The sequence below is a fragment of the Emydura macquarii genome, unplaced genomic scaffold (genome assembly GCF_026122565.2).
Source record: "Emydura macquarii macquarii isolate MOO-44397 ecotype Brisbane River unplaced genomic scaffold, CSIRO-AGI_Emac_v2 contig_2448, whole genome shotgun sequence".
In the NCBI taxonomy this organism is placed as follows: domain Eukaryota; kingdom Metazoa; phylum Chordata; order Testudines; family Chelidae; genus Emydura; species Emydura macquarii.
This window is the reverse complement of record NW_027132585.1, coordinates 2,571,115-2,588,703: the sequence shown is the minus strand read 5'-3', so window position 1 is coordinate 2,588,703 and position 17,589 is coordinate 2,571,115. Positions and strand designations below refer to the sequence as shown.

Sequence of the window (17,589 nt, the reverse complement as noted above, 5' to 3'; positions counted from 1 at the left end):
AATTTTTTATGCTGAAAACTTTAATAAAAAGAGAGAGAGAGAGAAATTCTCCCTCATTACTATAGCATTTCTACCTTATTCTGGGAGCTTCTCTTCCCAAAAGATAGTTAAAGGCCCACATACTTTCTAACTCCTGGGCTTTATGAGGGAGGGTGGGGACTGGCCACATGTGATGCAATTTTTTTTTTTTATGTGGGCTTCTGTTCAGTAAGGCTAGAGGTCAGATCTCCAGAGCCATATGTAATCTTTTGCATTTCAGTTGTGCCAAACCATACACATTTCTAACCAGGAAATTGATATGTTCTATCTAGAAACACAATAGTAATTATGAGGAGGCTTGCTTGGCAAATCCCATGGACATATTTTCAGGCATCCGGAGGTCACCTATAAATCATTTGTGCTTTCCTGACTAAATTAAGCTTAATTGTGTTAAGCAAGTAGTTTAAAATACCACACCTTTTTTTCTTGTTATCTTTTATGTTTGTGTGTGCCATAGAACAGTTTTAGGCTTGCCTGTCCTAAATCATTTTTGATTCCATGGGATGAGAAGGGAACCAGTAATGATCAAGTATCAGAGGAATAACCAGTTAGTTAAGAGGTTTTTGTTTCCTTTTTTTAAAAGGACGTAAAGTAAAAATTTCCTTGACATGCTTCATCCACGCCTCTCCATAGCATGCATTCATCAGTAATCAGTTCTATAAAGTGGTAGTGAATGCTAGGAGGATTGCACAGGGTCAGATCATTGGAGTGAATACAAGGCTATGATTCACTTGAACAGTTTAGCCGATGGCGTGTAGCTCTCAAAGAACACCAGAGATCCCAGACTGAATTCAAAACCTTTTATCCTCCCACTACAGAGCCATCTTCTACAATGTATGCAATACAGTACAAAAATATTGCTGCTCAATCAGCAAAATGAATGAATTTCAGAAATTATTTCAGTATAGTCAGTGAATATGTTCTTTATTAAGATCAAAATGTCAGATTTACTTGTGTTTTTTTTAATGTTTTGGTTTTAGTTTTAATAGTATTGTAGAATTCCTAACTCTTGTTGGTTTGTATGTGAACTCCTAGCATACACCCTGTTTCACTCAGATTCTCAAAGTGTGTATTTTGAGGTAGATCTTGTCCATACTTGCTCTTAGCCCAGAGATGAATTTTTCTTTCAAAAGTTTGAGAAAAATCCACTCACCTGTTTGAATTATGTCAATATGAAAAAAAATCTGATTTTCTGTGCTCATCAGTAACTCAAACAGTTGTACAGAAAAACTTAAAAATTGGCATTTGTCTCTTTCTCCAGGAGAAATAAGTCTGAGCTATGATGTATTTTAAAAATCTTTTCTTACTTAACTGTCAGTCCCTACCTGTGCCTCTGGCCTTGAACAGGGATCAAAACCAGCAGCAAGTGAACCCCTCTTAGTGTGTTCATCTCAGTGTCTGTATCTGTATTTAAAGTCAGTATTAGAGATTACTTTTTTCTTTTTTTCATCATTTCAATTGTTAATTTAAAATATCATCCTAAAAATCCCCTTTCAGTTGCTCATCTTTCAGTCTCTCATGATGTCATAATTCCACTAGTTTGTTAATAAAATTCCTGAATGGAGATTAATTTCTAATGTAAAACAAAGACTGACAACCTTAGTGTGTCTATTACTACATAATAGACAGAAAATAGGGCACGAACCCAAATGTTTTTCCGTTTCTTGTCATTGTAAGGAATCTTACATGTATTGATCAGGAAGATACAAATGATTTCTGTAATTGTTTGTGCTTTTTTCCCCCAAAACCTTAACTGCCTGGTTGCTTTTATATTTTTAAACGAAAAGACATGTTGCTACATTACTGACTTTCTCATTTGTCATTTAAATAGGTGCCATAAATAACACTATTGTCAAGTTAAAACCATATTCTGTGCAGCCTACTTGCCATAAGCGGGTGTTTAATAATTAGGTGTAGGAGTGATTGCTTTTATAAGTCTTTAATTGAGAGAATGACTGAAGTTCATATGACAGTTTTTCTTGAAATACTTAGTAAAGGTTTTAATGTCACACTTTATCATGTGAGGATTTGAGGTAAGGGGCATAAGAATATATTTTTGTTGAATTGCTACTTTGAATAACGGTTTCAAGTGCCACATGGTGGATTTTTAAAAGCAGAACAGCTTTCTTCAGTAATATTAAATAACCAATATTGTGCCAGAATATCTGGGCTTTTCAGCTGGTATCCTTTTATCTTCAGAATCATTTTCTGCTGTAGCATTTTTCTGTTCAGCTTTTGTATTGTCTTTTTTAGTCTGTTTTAATTGCTAGATGGAGGTATTGTAGTGTTTAGGTGGTGCTGTATTATAGTATTTTAAAGTGCAATCCATGGAACTGAAGCAGGGGAAGAAAATGGGAGTGTCAGTAGCAGAAAACATATGAAGATGCAGACAGGCTTTGGCACCAGGTATTCTTGTGAACCTATACCCTGGCTGTAGAAGAAGCAAAGAAATTCCACTTCTAATTCCACTTCCATTTCCAGTCACCTGTAAATTATGCCCTCCTGAATTGTTCTAGAGCTTGGTTTGCTTTAACCCAGAATGCCTGCACTCAGCTCCAGAATTTGGCACTTTTCACTGTGAAGAATATCCAGCCTATTTCATGGAAAAAATCACCCACATCCCCGATTGCTTCTCCAGGAACCTGGAGCATAAAACTGACAAACCTGATAACATGATACCTTTACTCTCTGAATTTAGCCTATTAGTAGAATAGGATGTCCTAGAAACTCTACAGGGAAACCAAGCCACCCTCTGTGACCCTGATACATGCCCTGTCTTTGCCCTTTCCCTCCATGTGTATGCCCACAAAAACAGGGCCATAAACCAGCCAGTACTTAAGAAAGCATTGTTTAATGCAGCCATTCTCTCCAAATGCTGCTTAATACTGAACTTCCCACTGATAAGCCAACTGATTGAGAAGCTTGTCTGTCCATATCTTGACCCCCTTTCAATTAGGCTTCAGTACAAGACATGGAACAGAGATGGCAATGATGGATGAGCTCCCCTGGGCCATGTGCATCATATTCCTATTGTTGGACTTCTCCACAATGTTTGACATGATTGACTATGCAATTTTATTTTAGTATCTCAATTGTCTATCCTCTAAGAGCCAGGGAGGGTAAGAGGAAGCAAGAGTTCCCTGCTGAGGACCTTTAAACAGCTTGAGGGAAGTGGACCGCAAGATTCTTAACCCCTGTGTTGGGGTCGTAAGAGTCTACCCATTGGATAAAGAGGCTCTCTTAAACTGAATGCCTTTAGGTTCTGCCAAAAGAGGAGGTGAGGAGAGAGTGACAGTCTTAACTCTATTGTTTGTGTGAGAAGAGTTGGAATGGCTGGCTTTCTTCCCCCTTTTGAGCTGTGCAAAGTTGTCCTGCTTCTTGTCTTTGTCTGAAGAGGAGTTCTTCGCAGAAGTGGGACCCTACCCATTCCACAGCAGGATGACTGATTTCATACTGAGCCAGCAATCACTATAGTCCTGCTTTTATAGAGTTGGCTTTAAAAACCTCACCGATCAGTCTCTCTCCATTGGGCAGGTTCCTGAAGCCCTCTTTACATTTTGTGGAATTTGTTCTAAGCGCTAGGAAACACTGCCCCAAGAGGTAAAGAATGAGTGGAGTTTGTAACTGGCTCAGTTTGGAGTAGGCCTTTGTGTTTGTATTCTGCAGAAACCCAGTTTACCATACTCCGGAAAATGAAAAGCCAGATATCAAAAGCATGTTTTCTAAATGTTTTTAAAAATGCATTAGGGAATATTTTATGGAGCCACAATAATATGAGACCTGTTCTTTTGGTGGTAGAAATTGAAAACTGTGAAGGATAGATTGTGTGCACGTGTGTGTGAGAGCACGCACAAGCATGCACATTATACATGACTCCTTAAAATGTTAGAGAGGATAGTCCAGTGCTTAGGGCACTGGTGTGGAACTTGGGAGACCTGGCTTCAAGTTTGTGCTGTGCTACAGACTTCCTGCATGACCTTGAGCAAGTCACTTGGCTGTTTCTGTGTCTTAGTTCCCCATCTGTTCAATGGTGAAGTGTTACTGTCCCTACCCCACAGGCATGTTATGAAGATAAATACACTACAGCTTGTGAGGCACTCATATACTGTGGTGATAGGGGCTGTGTAAGTACAGGTTGATAAAGCTTTCAAAAACGATAATCACAGATATTTGAAACTAACCATTGGAAGGTGAACTTGTTCTACCTGATTTCTTATCTGCACTGACATCATGGCTTCAGAAGTTCAGTTTGTTGCTTTTTGGAAGGAAAAGAGTGCAAGGAGTGTAGAGAGAGCGAGAGCCTAATAGAAACCCAGGGCTACCTGCCTGATTTCACTTTAGTTTAACTCTTCTTTAAAAAAAAAAACAAAAAAAAAACTGCCTAAATTACAGTAAAGATTAAAATTAGTTCAGTGTACACAAGGTCTGCCTGCCTCTTCTTGAAGTAAATCCAAATACTAGATTAACACTCCTAATTTATTACCAGACCTATTACTGTGAGAATGGCCAGTGAGGAGTCCATTTGCCTGAAGAATTCCCTATGGTAGGAAGTTGGCTGTATGGTATGTTTCCTACTGGCCCAGAGATAGAAGACTTAGTTACTCAGTTACTTGTGGCAGGTGGAGGGATCATTTCAAAAGGCTTCTGCCAAGTATGTTGACTCACTGAGCCATAAATTGCAATAGATTAAAGTTTAATCTTTCATTAACAGATTTCCTCTGGCGATGGCCATATGTTCCTTTTAAAATTTCTCCACCAAAAAATACCACAACTGTGTGGGAGCGCCTAAGCTGTAAGCACACTTTTTTATGCAGTTGTACATGTATGGCCCTCCACATTACATCATGTGAGTACAGTTTTACTTATGTTTACACTGGCAGTACCAGAAGGTTATTTGTTAATGGCAAATTCAACTTCAAAGTCGACTATAGTTTACTACCTGAAACAGTGGTTTTTAATCTTTTTTTCATTTGCAGATCCCTAAAAAATTTCAAATGAAGGTGTGGACCCCTTTGGAAATCTTAGACATTGTTTGCGGATCCTCAGGGTTCCAGGACCATAGGTTGAAAACCATCAACTTAAAATATTTGACACCGTTCCCTTTTCTTCACATTAGTACAGTTTGGAATTAAAATCATAGATGATATTGTAGAAACATGACTGCACATCATACTAGACCAGAGAAATTGGTCCACACACAAAGCCAGCATTATCACTAAAGGGCAATGGAAGCTCTTAGAATGCAGACAATTCCACCTTTGACACTCTGGATCCAAATATGAAAGATTTAAAACCAGCTTTCCAACACTTTATTGCAGTCTACAACATTTTTTAGGGTTTTTGCCATACTTTAAGATAAATGAGGAAGAAAATCTCCATTTCTTAGAAGTTCGATAAGCTCCTGGCAATAAGTCACTTGATATTAATTTGAGGTTAAATTTCTGCATTGCAAACCAGCACCAAAGTAGAGCTTATCCATGTGCATACTAAAAAATTTTCAAAGCTGTACCTGATTACTCAGTTTTTTCAAATGAATGGCTTTACACAAGGTCTGAAGCAAATCTGAAAATTCTTTTGAAATTGTTCTTTTATCTGTGTCCAGAATAGTGTTTAGGTGAGTGATGTGTGTCTAAAGCGAGCTGAAGTATACTGTCAGGGAATGGTACTTCTAACTTCACTGTATGAAAATAAACAGAGATCAGACTGATTTTGTTCAGAATATTATATGTCTTTTCATTTCAACCAAGATGTGGTTTGACTTCACATTCCTCACTCCCAAAAGCAAACAGGAACATGATCTGCTCTTTAATCTGAGGGAGGTATCAAGTGTTGCCTCAATCAGAGCTCAGGACATGTGAAACACAGATCATCTATTTGTTTTTCTCTCTCAATAAAAGTTATGTCTCTTAAAGTATGTTTTAAAGACAAATTTTATCATAGGCAAATTTGCACTCATTACATTTTCATAGATATTAAGAAACTAATCAAACTGAGTGAGAAAACCTCATGATCAGAGTAAGGCTTTCTAAAATGAAAAGATTTTTTTTTTTTTTTGATCTAACCAACAAAATATTAAAAATGCTTTATGGGTAGAAACTGATAACTGTGTGACCAATATTGGTCTAGGCTTGGTTTGTTTCTACATGTCAGAGAAGACTAGCAGGTGTAATTAAATATAGATCTGTCACTCAAACACACTTCTGCACTGCTTATTTGCTTTTTACCTGTTCTGTTTTCTCTTTTTTTTTTTTTTTTTTTTTTTACTGTCAGAAGAAAAGACACACCCAGTAGATGTAATATTGTAGTGCAAAAACAATTATTCTGATCGACTAGATTTGTCTTTTTATCTGAGGTAGGTAAAAGAAGTGAAGGTGCATTTGTGGGAATATGCAAAAAAATTGTTTTGCTCTGTTGCCTGGCTGTCTGACTGAAACACTGCAGTCTTTTTGCCTGTCTTTTTGAAGGGGAGGGATGGCGGATGGGAGCAAGAATGAAAATATCTTCTCTTAATATTTGTAGCAAAATCTTTCAAGGTGGTTCTTAGATTTTGGAAGGTAAGTTTTTACATTAAGTACTCTGCATAACTTCTTTATATTTCATAAATGTCATTGTTAGAACATTGTAAGGCGAAGGTTTCAAGGCTGTCCATTGTTATATAAACAAAACTTATTCTTCAGTGAGACAAAGGCTACCAAATAAAATCTGGGTTTTTTTTGTTTTTTAAAAAGGAGCAGGTTATTCTGACCAGCTTTTCATTCTCTGAAGGTACAAACAGCAAAACTGAGCATTAGTAAATTGGTAAATCGGGTTGTCCTGTTACTGAGAGTTAAAAAGTGATTTCTCCTTGTTTAAAATTGATGCTGAGCAGTCAGTTGTGACCTAGTTAATGCATTTAGTGTTGAATTTCACTGTGACTTCAATGGATCCTCTTCATTTACCATCATTGTTGGGAATTTGATAGCGATTGTATATAATCTCACTCCTTGTCTGGAATTCCAGAACAGAGGTGCACAATTATTAGTGGGATGCAGGACAGTTTGGACACACATGACCTACAAAGGGGGGAGATATTGGTGCTTTCCTAATCACAGTCCTGATAAGGTAAATTGTTCAATCCTAAATCCATTCCCTTCTCTTTTGCTATATAGCTCTGTAATGCATTAAGCCTTTTCAGCAGCTTTTGTGGTTCACTTTGATGCTCCTATCTTTCTAGCAATGTTACCATAGAACTTGGAAATAGAGGCTTTTGTAATTTATATGAGGAGGTCGGTTTGGATGTTAGAAAGTTAGTCAATTCTTCCTCTCATGGACAGTTGTCACCTATGGGTGTATTTGTATATCATCCTTGACATTCAAGCAAATGAATATGTACTGGCTTCTTGGTAGCTGTGGAAAGTTTTGTAGTTCTTTAAGAAATCATTTGGCAAAAATGTTCACTTGATGCCCCAATTTAGACCGAAGTCTGTCATTTATAGTGCTCAAGGAAATGAGTGCCCAGCTGCTCTGTACACAGGATCCTTCAACCCAACATAGCTCTTCATTGTATTTTTGATGGTGGGAGAGAGGGTGCTTCACTTGTCTTTTTGTTCAAGTGGAGTTTTCCACAAGTGTGTGCTCTTCCTCCTATACATTTTGGTGCCTAGATAATGCAGTGATGGGTGCATTTAAATGTATGGAGTATTAGCTACCAGCTGATACAGATGTACATAAAGGATCTAGTATCATACACCTACCTAATAGTTGGCCAGTTGCTATGAGACATGGATTTTTAGAACAGGGGCTGTTGGTATGGCTTCATTCAGGCATTTGAATCTCTGCCCTTTCTAATCCTTGCCCTACACCTCACACAAGGAGTGCAGAGCACCCTGTGTCTTCAACATGACTATTGAAGTAGTGACAGAGAAAACTAAAGTGATTTATAAATGTTTTTCTCCACAACAAATTGTTTCTGAAATGACTGTACAGGGCTACCAAATGTTGTGCACAGGGTGTGACTTGTTTTCTCCCTGACATTCCATGTCTAGTTTCCTCTCCTTGCAGCCCTTCTGAAACAGCCTACATCCAGTAGGGCTGTGGATATTGAGCACACTTTCCTGTTTACTTGACCTTTTTTTGGATGCCAGGAACGGATGTGAAGCCATAACTGCAGAATTAAGCTTAGTTGCTTCTCTTCCTTCTCCTCTTCCTCCTTTTTGCCATGCTGGCTGGCAGAAAATTGGGTGAGGAAGAGGGGGCCGTGACTCCACTGGCTGTTGCAATGATCTACGTGAGGGTGGGAGAGGAGAAAAAGGTGGGAGTGTACTTAGAGAAGAAAGGAGTATTGGTCGAAGGGAAACAAACTGCCCTTTTCCAATCAGAGAACTAAGTCCTTCCTCTTTCCCTCTCCTCCTTACAGAAGCTCACACATTTTCACTTTCTTTTCCCAGCAAGAAATATCACTCAGGTAGCTCCTAAAACTCAGTAGCTATGACCAGAGGTACGTACTGTCAAGCTGCACTGAATTTCTGTATTAAACTAAATGTACGCCTTTATAATTTAACATTTAAAATTGAAGGAGTCACTTGTGCTCTCTTTCCCCAAAGAGGGGAAATGATACCGCAAGACACTACACTAATGCTTGTTTCCTGTCTTTCAGATCCCTGCAGTTCATTGAGTCCACCATGCTTTACCGAGGAGGACCGATTCAGTCTGGAAGCTCTCCGCACAATCCATAAGCAAATGGATGATGACAAAGATGGTGGTATTGAAGTAGATGAAAGTGATGAGGTAGGTGGGAGGCCTCAATTCTTTCCACTGATGTATTTTCGTCTCAATTTGAAATAGACTGGAAATAGTGCCTTTTGAAGTAAAACTTCTCTATGACATAGTTTGAAAATGAAGCCTTGTTTCTAGAGCAGTCTGACATTATAAAGTAAGTAAAAGGAACAGCCACATTATCCAAAATGTCAGGGATGGGAAAAATCATGTGAGGCAAGAGGTCTCAATTCTTATGGCTGTGAAGTCAATGGAAGTCATAGAGGGGTTTGAGAAGACGTCACGTTTCCTCTCTTCTTACCACCAATTCCCAATGCATCTTTGCTTCCATGTTTGTGTATCAGTGGAAAGAAGCCACTTGCTGCTCTTGCTTCATGAAAGGCTACCAAGGCTTGATCATTATGGACTGAGAGGACCTGCCCCTACCCAAGCTGTTCCTTGTCCAGATCACCTTCCATCTTTCTATTGGCTCTGTGCAGGGGCTTAAGCAGGGGATGAGGGGTAGTCACCAGTCAGTGGTCCTGGGTTTTTTTCATTTTCCCTGTAACCCTCTATTCTTTGTGTGCTTGCTCATGTCCATTCTGTGTCAGGTGTGTGGGTGCGCCACATGCGCCGGTACCAGAGATTTTTTCCCTCAGTGGTATCCCTAGGCCCGGCTTTAGCACCTTCAGCAATGGTGTGTGTATGCCCTGGGTATAAGGATGCTGCTGCTCCCCCTACCTCTCAGCCAGTAATGGTGCTGCAATGTCCTTACCTTGGCAAGCCTTCTACCAGTGGTGTCATCTGTAGATTTAGTGTGCATAGTTTGTTAGATAGGTTTAGTTAGTTAGTTTAGTAGTTAGCTAGTCCAGCGGGAACTTAGTTCCATGTTCCCTGCAAGGACCTGACAGCAGCCTGCTTCATATTGCAGTCCTCCTGCAGTGGTCAAGAGGCCTGATGTATGCCTTTCCACTGATCCCTCTCATCCACAAAGTCCTCATAAAGATCAAGGGGGACAAAGCACAGGTCATAATGATTACACTAGTTCTGCATGTTGCTGGAGCTGGCGGTGGCAGCTCCTTGGACACTCCTGGACCGTCCAGACTTGATTTCACAGGGTCACAGTCAGCTGTTACATCTGGTCCTTTCCTCCTTACATCTGACGGCATGGATGCTGCATGATTAAGCCCTGAGAAGCAGAATTGCTCCACTTAGATTCAGAAAGTCCTGCTGCAAAATAGAAACCTTTCTACTAAAGCAACTTACCTGGCGAAGTGGAAACCCTTCTCTGGGGGATGGTGGAACAGAGCTTTTCCTCAGCCCAGGTACCGTTCCACTCCATTCTGGAGTATTTACTCTATCTGAAACATCAAGGTCTGGCGTTAACATCAATCAGGGTACTCTTGGCGGCCCTCTCAACCTTTCACCCACCTGTCCAGGGCAGATTGGTCTTCTCCCATGAGATGACAGCCATATTTCTGACAGACTCTTTCTGCAGGTCATAGACCCGGTCCCTCATGGGATTTCATCCTAGTTTTGTCCAGACTCACTGGGCCTCCCTTTGATCCCATCGCGTCCTGTTTGCTGCTTCTCTTATTGTGGAAAGTTGCCTTTCTGGGGCCAATTACATCATTGAGGCCAGTCTCCATAATCAAGGTGATAATGTCAGAACCTCCCTATATTGTGTTTTGCAAAGATAAAGTTCAGCTGTGCCCTCAACCTGCATTTCTACCAAAGGTGGTATCAACCAGGACATCTTCCTGCCAATCTTTTTTCCAAAGCCTCATAGCTCTAGCGAAGTGAGACACTTGCACACCTTGAACGTCAGGCGAGCGATTGCTTTCTACATTGAAAGAACTAAGTCCCTCCAAAAATCCACACAGCTCTTCATCACCATCGCTGAGCAAATGAAGGGCTTGCCAGTCTCATCACAGAGGATTTCCTCCTGGATCATCGCCTGCTCCCGAACTTGTTATGAGCAGGCAAAGGTTGCACTTCCTGCCACTCTGACAGCCCAACAAGAGCACAGGGTTCATTAGCAGCTTTCTTTGCCAGGTTCCAATACAGGATATTTGCAAGGCCATGACTTAGTCTTCTGTTCATAACTTCACATCCCACCATGCCATTATGCAATGCATAGTGGGACAATGGAGAGCAGTATTGCAATCGGCACATCTGTGAACTCCTGGCCCACTTCCAGAGGTACTGCTTGTGAGTCACCTAACATGGAATGGACTTGAGCAGCACATCTCAAAAGTTAGTTCCCCTCTGTTGGAGTTCTAGAAAGAAGGAATTGAGAGGGTGGGATTGCTGGCAGCGCCCTTATACTGGCGCAAACGCATGACACTGCCGAAGGTGTTAAAGCTGTCCCTACGGAAAAATTTCTGACACCGGTGCATGTGGTGCACACACACACTTGACATGGAATAGACATGAGCAATACATCTCTAAGAATAGGAATTACGGAAGGTTAGTAACCATTTTTTACTTTCATTAGCTCCTGAGTACATAATTACCCATGACAATTATTTAAGCTTAATATGATACAATTTTAAATTTTAGAAATTTCATTTTTTAAAACATTTCTTGATTCATTAGTGTATGAGGAATATCCATACCACCTGGTATCTGAAGCCAGGACTTTGATTTCACAAAGGCACAGAGTATAGTGAAAGGAATAGTCTATTTTGTACCATTATGTATAGTCAAGGTTTTCTATTTTATATTATAACATACATTTAATTATGTTGTATGTGTTGGTCTGTAAACCAGAGTGTAGGTGGCACATTATGAGACTTTTAAAATGCATTCCAGTACTGTTGGAATTCATTCCTGACTTCCATTGTGCTTGTGGTATGTGAAGCTGCTGAAGAATAAAGAAAATACAGAAATATTTGTTGGTGGGAAAGCAGCAGAATCTTCTGCATCATAGATAATCAAACGAACCATCCTGGGAACCAATGGAGAATTTTCATTGTTCCAAGATTCACAAATTCAGATAATTTCTTTTTCCACAGAAGTGTCAAACCAAACCACAGCAGCTGCTCTATTCTGTCTGTTGTAGTGACTGGGGAAGAAAAAACATGAGGTCTTCTCAGAACTATCCGTGGTAAAGAACAGTGCATGATGGTTATGATAGCTAGGGTATGGGTATGGGAATGGAAGTGAAATTCTCTACACAGAAGTGAAACTTGCTATACAACAAGTGCTGTCAACTGCACAAAGCAGGCAGAAAAATGCATTTTTCTTTATTTCAGTAATCTAAGATGTTGCTTTTAACTACTGTAAGGGTTAAAAATAAGCCTTTCTGTTCTCTGACATTTTTTGTGTGCATGACAGACTGGATAAAATACACCTGTGCAAATATTTACTAGCATAACCAGTTTCTTCTGAGAGATGTTAACATGTTGAGCAGAAAACTGGGAAAAAGCTCTTTGTAAAATAATATGTACAAGGAAGTTTAACCAAAATTGCAACGAAGTAAATAAAAATAAGCTATAGTTCAGTGGGTTTCTTTGTGGCAGTGAGAAGCTGTAAAATCTGGTCAATTGCTCCCAGCTTAATTTACAGAAATATTTATAGTTTTTTAAACTTTAGTTAGCCATTCATTTAACCCCATTGAAATTGCAGTAGATTGTATGTTTGAAATTCTTTATCCACACTGACTACATAGACATACATCATAACCCTTTTCTCTTTAACACTTCCTGTCATGAGGAAGCCTATGTATTAATGTTAATAGAACCTCACTGTCAGAAGCTATATTTGATTGAAAGCTGCAAGGCTGCACACAAGGGATTTGACTAAACAGCAGAATGATAGATTACATTCTGTTTACAAAAAAGCCACTGACAGTAGCTTTTTATCAGGAAGTGGAAAAATTTAATGTTGAATAGTAATTTTCTGCTATTTGCTAATTTTTCTGATAATAAAACATAAAAGTTTTTCAGCAAGAAAACATTGTCAGTTAAAAAATAAATAGGGTTTGAATGAGGTTATTTTTAAAGGAGGCAGGGTAAAAGGGTTTAAAGTAGAAAGGTTGTTGTTAATACTATATTTTCTTTCTAACTTACGGAAACAGTCCTGGATTTAGAAAGAACACCTTTTGTAAGGATTCTGGGGCTTCGGTTTACCAGTCTGTGGATCATGTTTTACTGTTTATCTCCTGCTTTCACACACTTTCCGCTGTAGTTGTTTGCTTTTCTTTAGGTACACCAAGTCTCAGAGTAGGGGATGTTCCTGTATTCAAGTTCCTGCTTTTTTCCCTTAGTAAACCGAGAAAAGGTTAATTTGATTACTCTTACACTATACAGAGGTAAAACCTTTTCAACATTTCTAGTATAAACTTTATTTTTCAGGGATTAAAAATTGAACCCTAACATTTGTAATAGGAAGAAATTTAGCATAAACTCTTCGGGGGGGGAGGGGATCACATGTGAAGAAGCTGTCTGATACTAAAGGGCTCTTTAATCTATCAGGCCTAGGCAAAACACAAAATGCAGTGCCTGGAATTTAAAGTCCTCAAAGTTCATACTGGAAATAAATTGCAATTTTTTAACAGAGAGTAATCAAACCACTCGAACAGATTACCAAGGGGATGTAATGAATTCTCCATCACTGAGTCTTCAAATTCAGATTATGTATGTATTTCCAAAAGAGATGGGCTAGATGTTGGAATCACTGGGTGAAATCTGTGGCCAGTTATGCAGGAAGTCAGATTGTGATCATATAGTCCTTTCTAGCCTTAAAATCTCTGAAATTTTTAACACCTCTTCAGTATTTAATAGACATTCTGTGTTTTGAGTTCTTATTTGAGTAACTGTTCATGTGTTTGAATCCTCTTTCAGTGTATGGCATCATGCTACTGAAGTATCACGCTGAGTTTTGCTGGTTATAAAATGGTAGCAGAGATGTGTGGTTCTTCGCACATCTAATGAATAAAAACTTCTGTAATAGCAGAAGGGCATGGTGCTTTACAAATACAGAAAGTAAGTTCTTTGGGGGCAGCGTATCATTCTAAATTAAAATGAGAACAGGGAGATGATAATACAGAGGAGGGGGTAGGAGAGAGGCAGGATATGGGAGAGCACAATATGAGTATGCAGTCACTTGGGCAGATTAGTGTGTATTTCCTGTCTGTGCTTTAGCGACATACCAGATTTAGCTTCAATAGTTTTTGTTTTTCCTGTTAAATCTGTTAGCCAATTGTAGTGTCTCTTGCACTCTCTCTCTCTAAAGATGCAGGCTGTGGAAAAAAAACTTAAAGGAGAGGTTGATGCTTAGTGGATGGAGTTAATAAGATGATTCCAGCCATAAAATGAAACAGATTTTGCACCTCAAACAGCATGTCTGTTACCCCTGATTGCATACTTCATTTATGATGGAGAGGCACAGACAGTAAGAAACACATAGATTTGCTCTTTTGCATATTGTTTAATTTTAGTTTTCTTGGCTTCCTGAAAATCTCTGAATAGAAATGCCCCTCAATATCTCATAAAGACTCATAGACTTTAAGGTCAGAACGGATCATTGTGGTCATCTAATCTGAGCTCCTGCACATTATAGGCCACAGAACCTCACCCACTCCTGAAATAGACCCCTAACCTCTGGCTGAGTTACTGAAGTTCTCAAATCATGGTTTAAAGACTTCAAGTTTACAGAGAATTCATAATTTACACTAGTTTAAACCTGCAAGTGACCCATGCCTCTCGCTGCAGAGGAAGCTGAAAAACCCCAAGGTCTCAGCCAATCTGACCTGGGAGAAAATTCCTGATGGAATCTCGTATTCCATCAGTCAATCAAGAACGCTGACAACTTCTTATTGATTTTTTTTTTTTAATTCCAAAACATTTAATTAAAAAAACCCCTGTGCCCTACGTGCCTCGTCACGCTAACTACTGTTCTATGTATAGGAACTTCAAGTGAATCACTTAATGCAATGATTTGTTTTGGTTCTTTCAAATGTACTTTCAAACTTATGTACAACTTGTGTAGCATGTAAAATTTGGATGCTAAATAACGTGTCTGTCCGTCCGTCCATCCCCCTTTAACCAAGTCTTTTATCGGAGTAGTAATAGTTGTTGATAGTTTAATGTTTAGTTTGTAGCAGTGCCTAACAACCACAACTAGGTTTGGGTTCCTTTTGGTGATTGCCATACAATCGATATAATAAATGACAGTCACTGTCCCAAAGAGCTTATGATCTAAGACAAGATTTAACAGGTAGTTGGGGCAAACAGTAACAAGGTTAAGGTGAGAGAGATGGGGTAATATAATAAAATGTGCAGATTCTTCACCAGTCAGTAGTAGTGTTCACAACTCTTCACATACCTAGCTATTATCAGGTTATGTTTTATGAACGTGATGAGTTTTGATTACTGACTTGAAGGATGATAAGGGGGTGGCTTATGAATTTTGACTTGGAGTTTTTTGCCATTTTAAGGGGCAGTTTGGAAGAAAGTTCAAAAGGGTTTGTTGAAGAAATAGAAAATTGGCTGACCAACTCTGGACAGGTGGTAGTTGACTTTGCAATAAGATAATAGTTTGGGAGGGTAAGGTGGGGCTAAATTGTGATGAGTTTTGAAAATAAGAAAATAAATTGGTGTTAGAAGGGGAGCCAATGGAAGGTCTTAGAGGGGTTGATGTGGTCAGTGATGAATTAACAAGATTATTTTAGCAGCAGTATTTTGAATATTACTTGAAGGGTGTGATTCGGGGTTGCAGACATTGACCTCAGAGGAAGTACTTTGCAGTAGGCAAGGCACAAATTTGATCAGGAGTTGGACAAGAGTTTCTGGAAGTTTGGACAGAGAAGAAAGGTGCTTTATGGAGATGTTGTGTAGAAGGAAGTGGCAAGACTTTAACACTTTTTGGGAGGTGTGGGTCAAAGGAGAGGGCCAGGTCAAAGATGAAGCCAGTGTTACTTGAGTAACAGGGAGGATAGTTGTCCATCATGATAGAAAAATGGGGGAAAGGAGGTGGCCTTAGGAAGAAAGATCAAGAGTTCAATTTTGGTCATATTAAGTTTCAGTTGATGACTGATGAGCCATGAGGAGGTGTCAGAACAACAGGCTCCGATTTTAGTTAGATGGTCCAGAGTAGATGGACAGTTTTGAGTCATCAGCATAAAGATGGTATTCAAGCCCGTGTTTGAAACTGAGGTTGCCCAGCGGTAGAATATGAAAGGAGAAGAGGAGGGGGCAGAGGATAGATCCTTTAAGGGGGAGTACCCACAGAAAGGAGAAGGAGGAGGAGAAGCAAGACCAACCAAATGAGGCAACTAAAAGATAGGAGAGCCAGAAGAGGATGGAATCCTGAGAGACCAGAGAAGAGCGGATTCTATCTTCGAGTGATTGCTCATATCCATTCCAATATAGGTATGTGCGCGCTCCGTGCACAGTTTCCCGGAACTTTTTTCCTCTTAGCAGTCCCCGTAGGGTCGTCTCAGGCGCACCCTGGAGTACCGCGCCCATGCCGTTGTACATAGGGCACTGCCGACCCCACGGGCCCCCAGTTCCTTCTTTCCGCCCGTTGACGGTTGCTGGAACATTGCCTCTTGCTTTGCAAGTCGCAGACCCTTAGTAGTCGTTTGTTATACAAAACAGTCAGTAATTAGTTTAGTTTAGAAACCCTCAGGGGTTTTTTCTCCGCATTGGGACATGCCTGGCTCAACCGGTTTCAAGCCCTGCATCGAGTGTGCTAAGCCTGTCCCTGTGAGTGACCCTCACTCTCGCTGCCTCCGATGTCTCGGGGAGCAGCACCTCAGGGACAAGTGTAAGATCTGCAGAGCCTTCAAGCCGCATACCCAGAAGGAGAGAGAAGCGTGCCTGAAGGCTATCTTGATGGAGTCCGCTCTCCATCCGGACTCTGAGCCGGCGTGGTCATCTGCGGCACCGAGCATCTCCTTGGTGCAGAGCGCTCCACCGGCACCGATGTCTTCCACCAAGGGCCCGGCACCGAAGCGCCGCAAGGACACCGCGCACCGAGACTCCTCCGCACCGCCGACCCGGCACCGGGGGAATCAGGAGATGCCCCAGCCACGTGCCGTCGAGAATACTCCGGCACCGGCGTCTCCACGCAAGGAGCCCTCCCCGACTCCCCGGAGTGGGGCAGAGCCCTTGCAAGGACCGTCGACACCGGAGGCGTTCGCCGCGGCACGCGCTTTCATGGGCCTGCCCACGCCTCCGTCCCCCTCTCGGCCAAGGGCTAGGGGACCTGCGTCCCGGGGTAAACCTGCGCTGGGTGGACGAGATAGGAGTCCAAGTCTCCCCCCCAGACGGTCAAGGAGGGTTGAGAGTGCGGGCTTCCCTCCCAGCTCTGGCACCGAGTCCAGCTCCTCGACACCGCGGGAGGTTGAGGAGTTCGCGGAGGACCACAACTCCGTCCTCTGTCGACAGCCCGGCTCGGCACCGCAGCTCTCTGCACCAGTCTCGATCCCCAGCATCTAGCCCGGCGCGGATCCCGGTGCACTCCACGGCGGCACTGCTACTGACACCGCCACCGCCAGGGGCTTTGGCACCGACACGCGCTCCATCCCGCGGTTGGTCCCGATCCTCCCGCCGGCACCGACGGTACCGCTCCAGATCTCCTGGGGGCAAACGTCGACGAAAGTCTTCACGGGGAAGGAGACGCTCGGGCTTGAGCAGCTCCTCTCCGCGCCAGCACCGTTCCCGTCGGCACCGATGTTCATCGTCGACGTCTTCCTCCCGAAGCCGCTCCCCTAAGACCAGGAGCAAGCATAGATCTAGTGGCCCCGGCTCTAGATCGCGGCACCGGGGGGCCCACTCGGCACCGATGCCAGCTCCAGCGTGGCCCCAG

General features: G+C 41.4%; 1 protein-coding gene across 1 annotated transcript in view; it reads left to right on the top strand.

Moving 5' to 3' along the window:
* The window catches only part of STIM2 (stromal interaction molecule 2), a 130,380-nt gene that overhangs the window by 49,023 nt on the left and 63,768 nt on the right, over window positions 1–17,589 (top strand). The window contains exon 2 of the mRNA XM_067562548.1: window positions 8,675–8,805. Within this exon, the coding sequence (XP_067418649.1) occupies window positions 8,675–8,805 (131 nt within the window). The remainder of the gene's footprint in view (window positions 1–8,674; window positions 8,806–17,589) is intronic.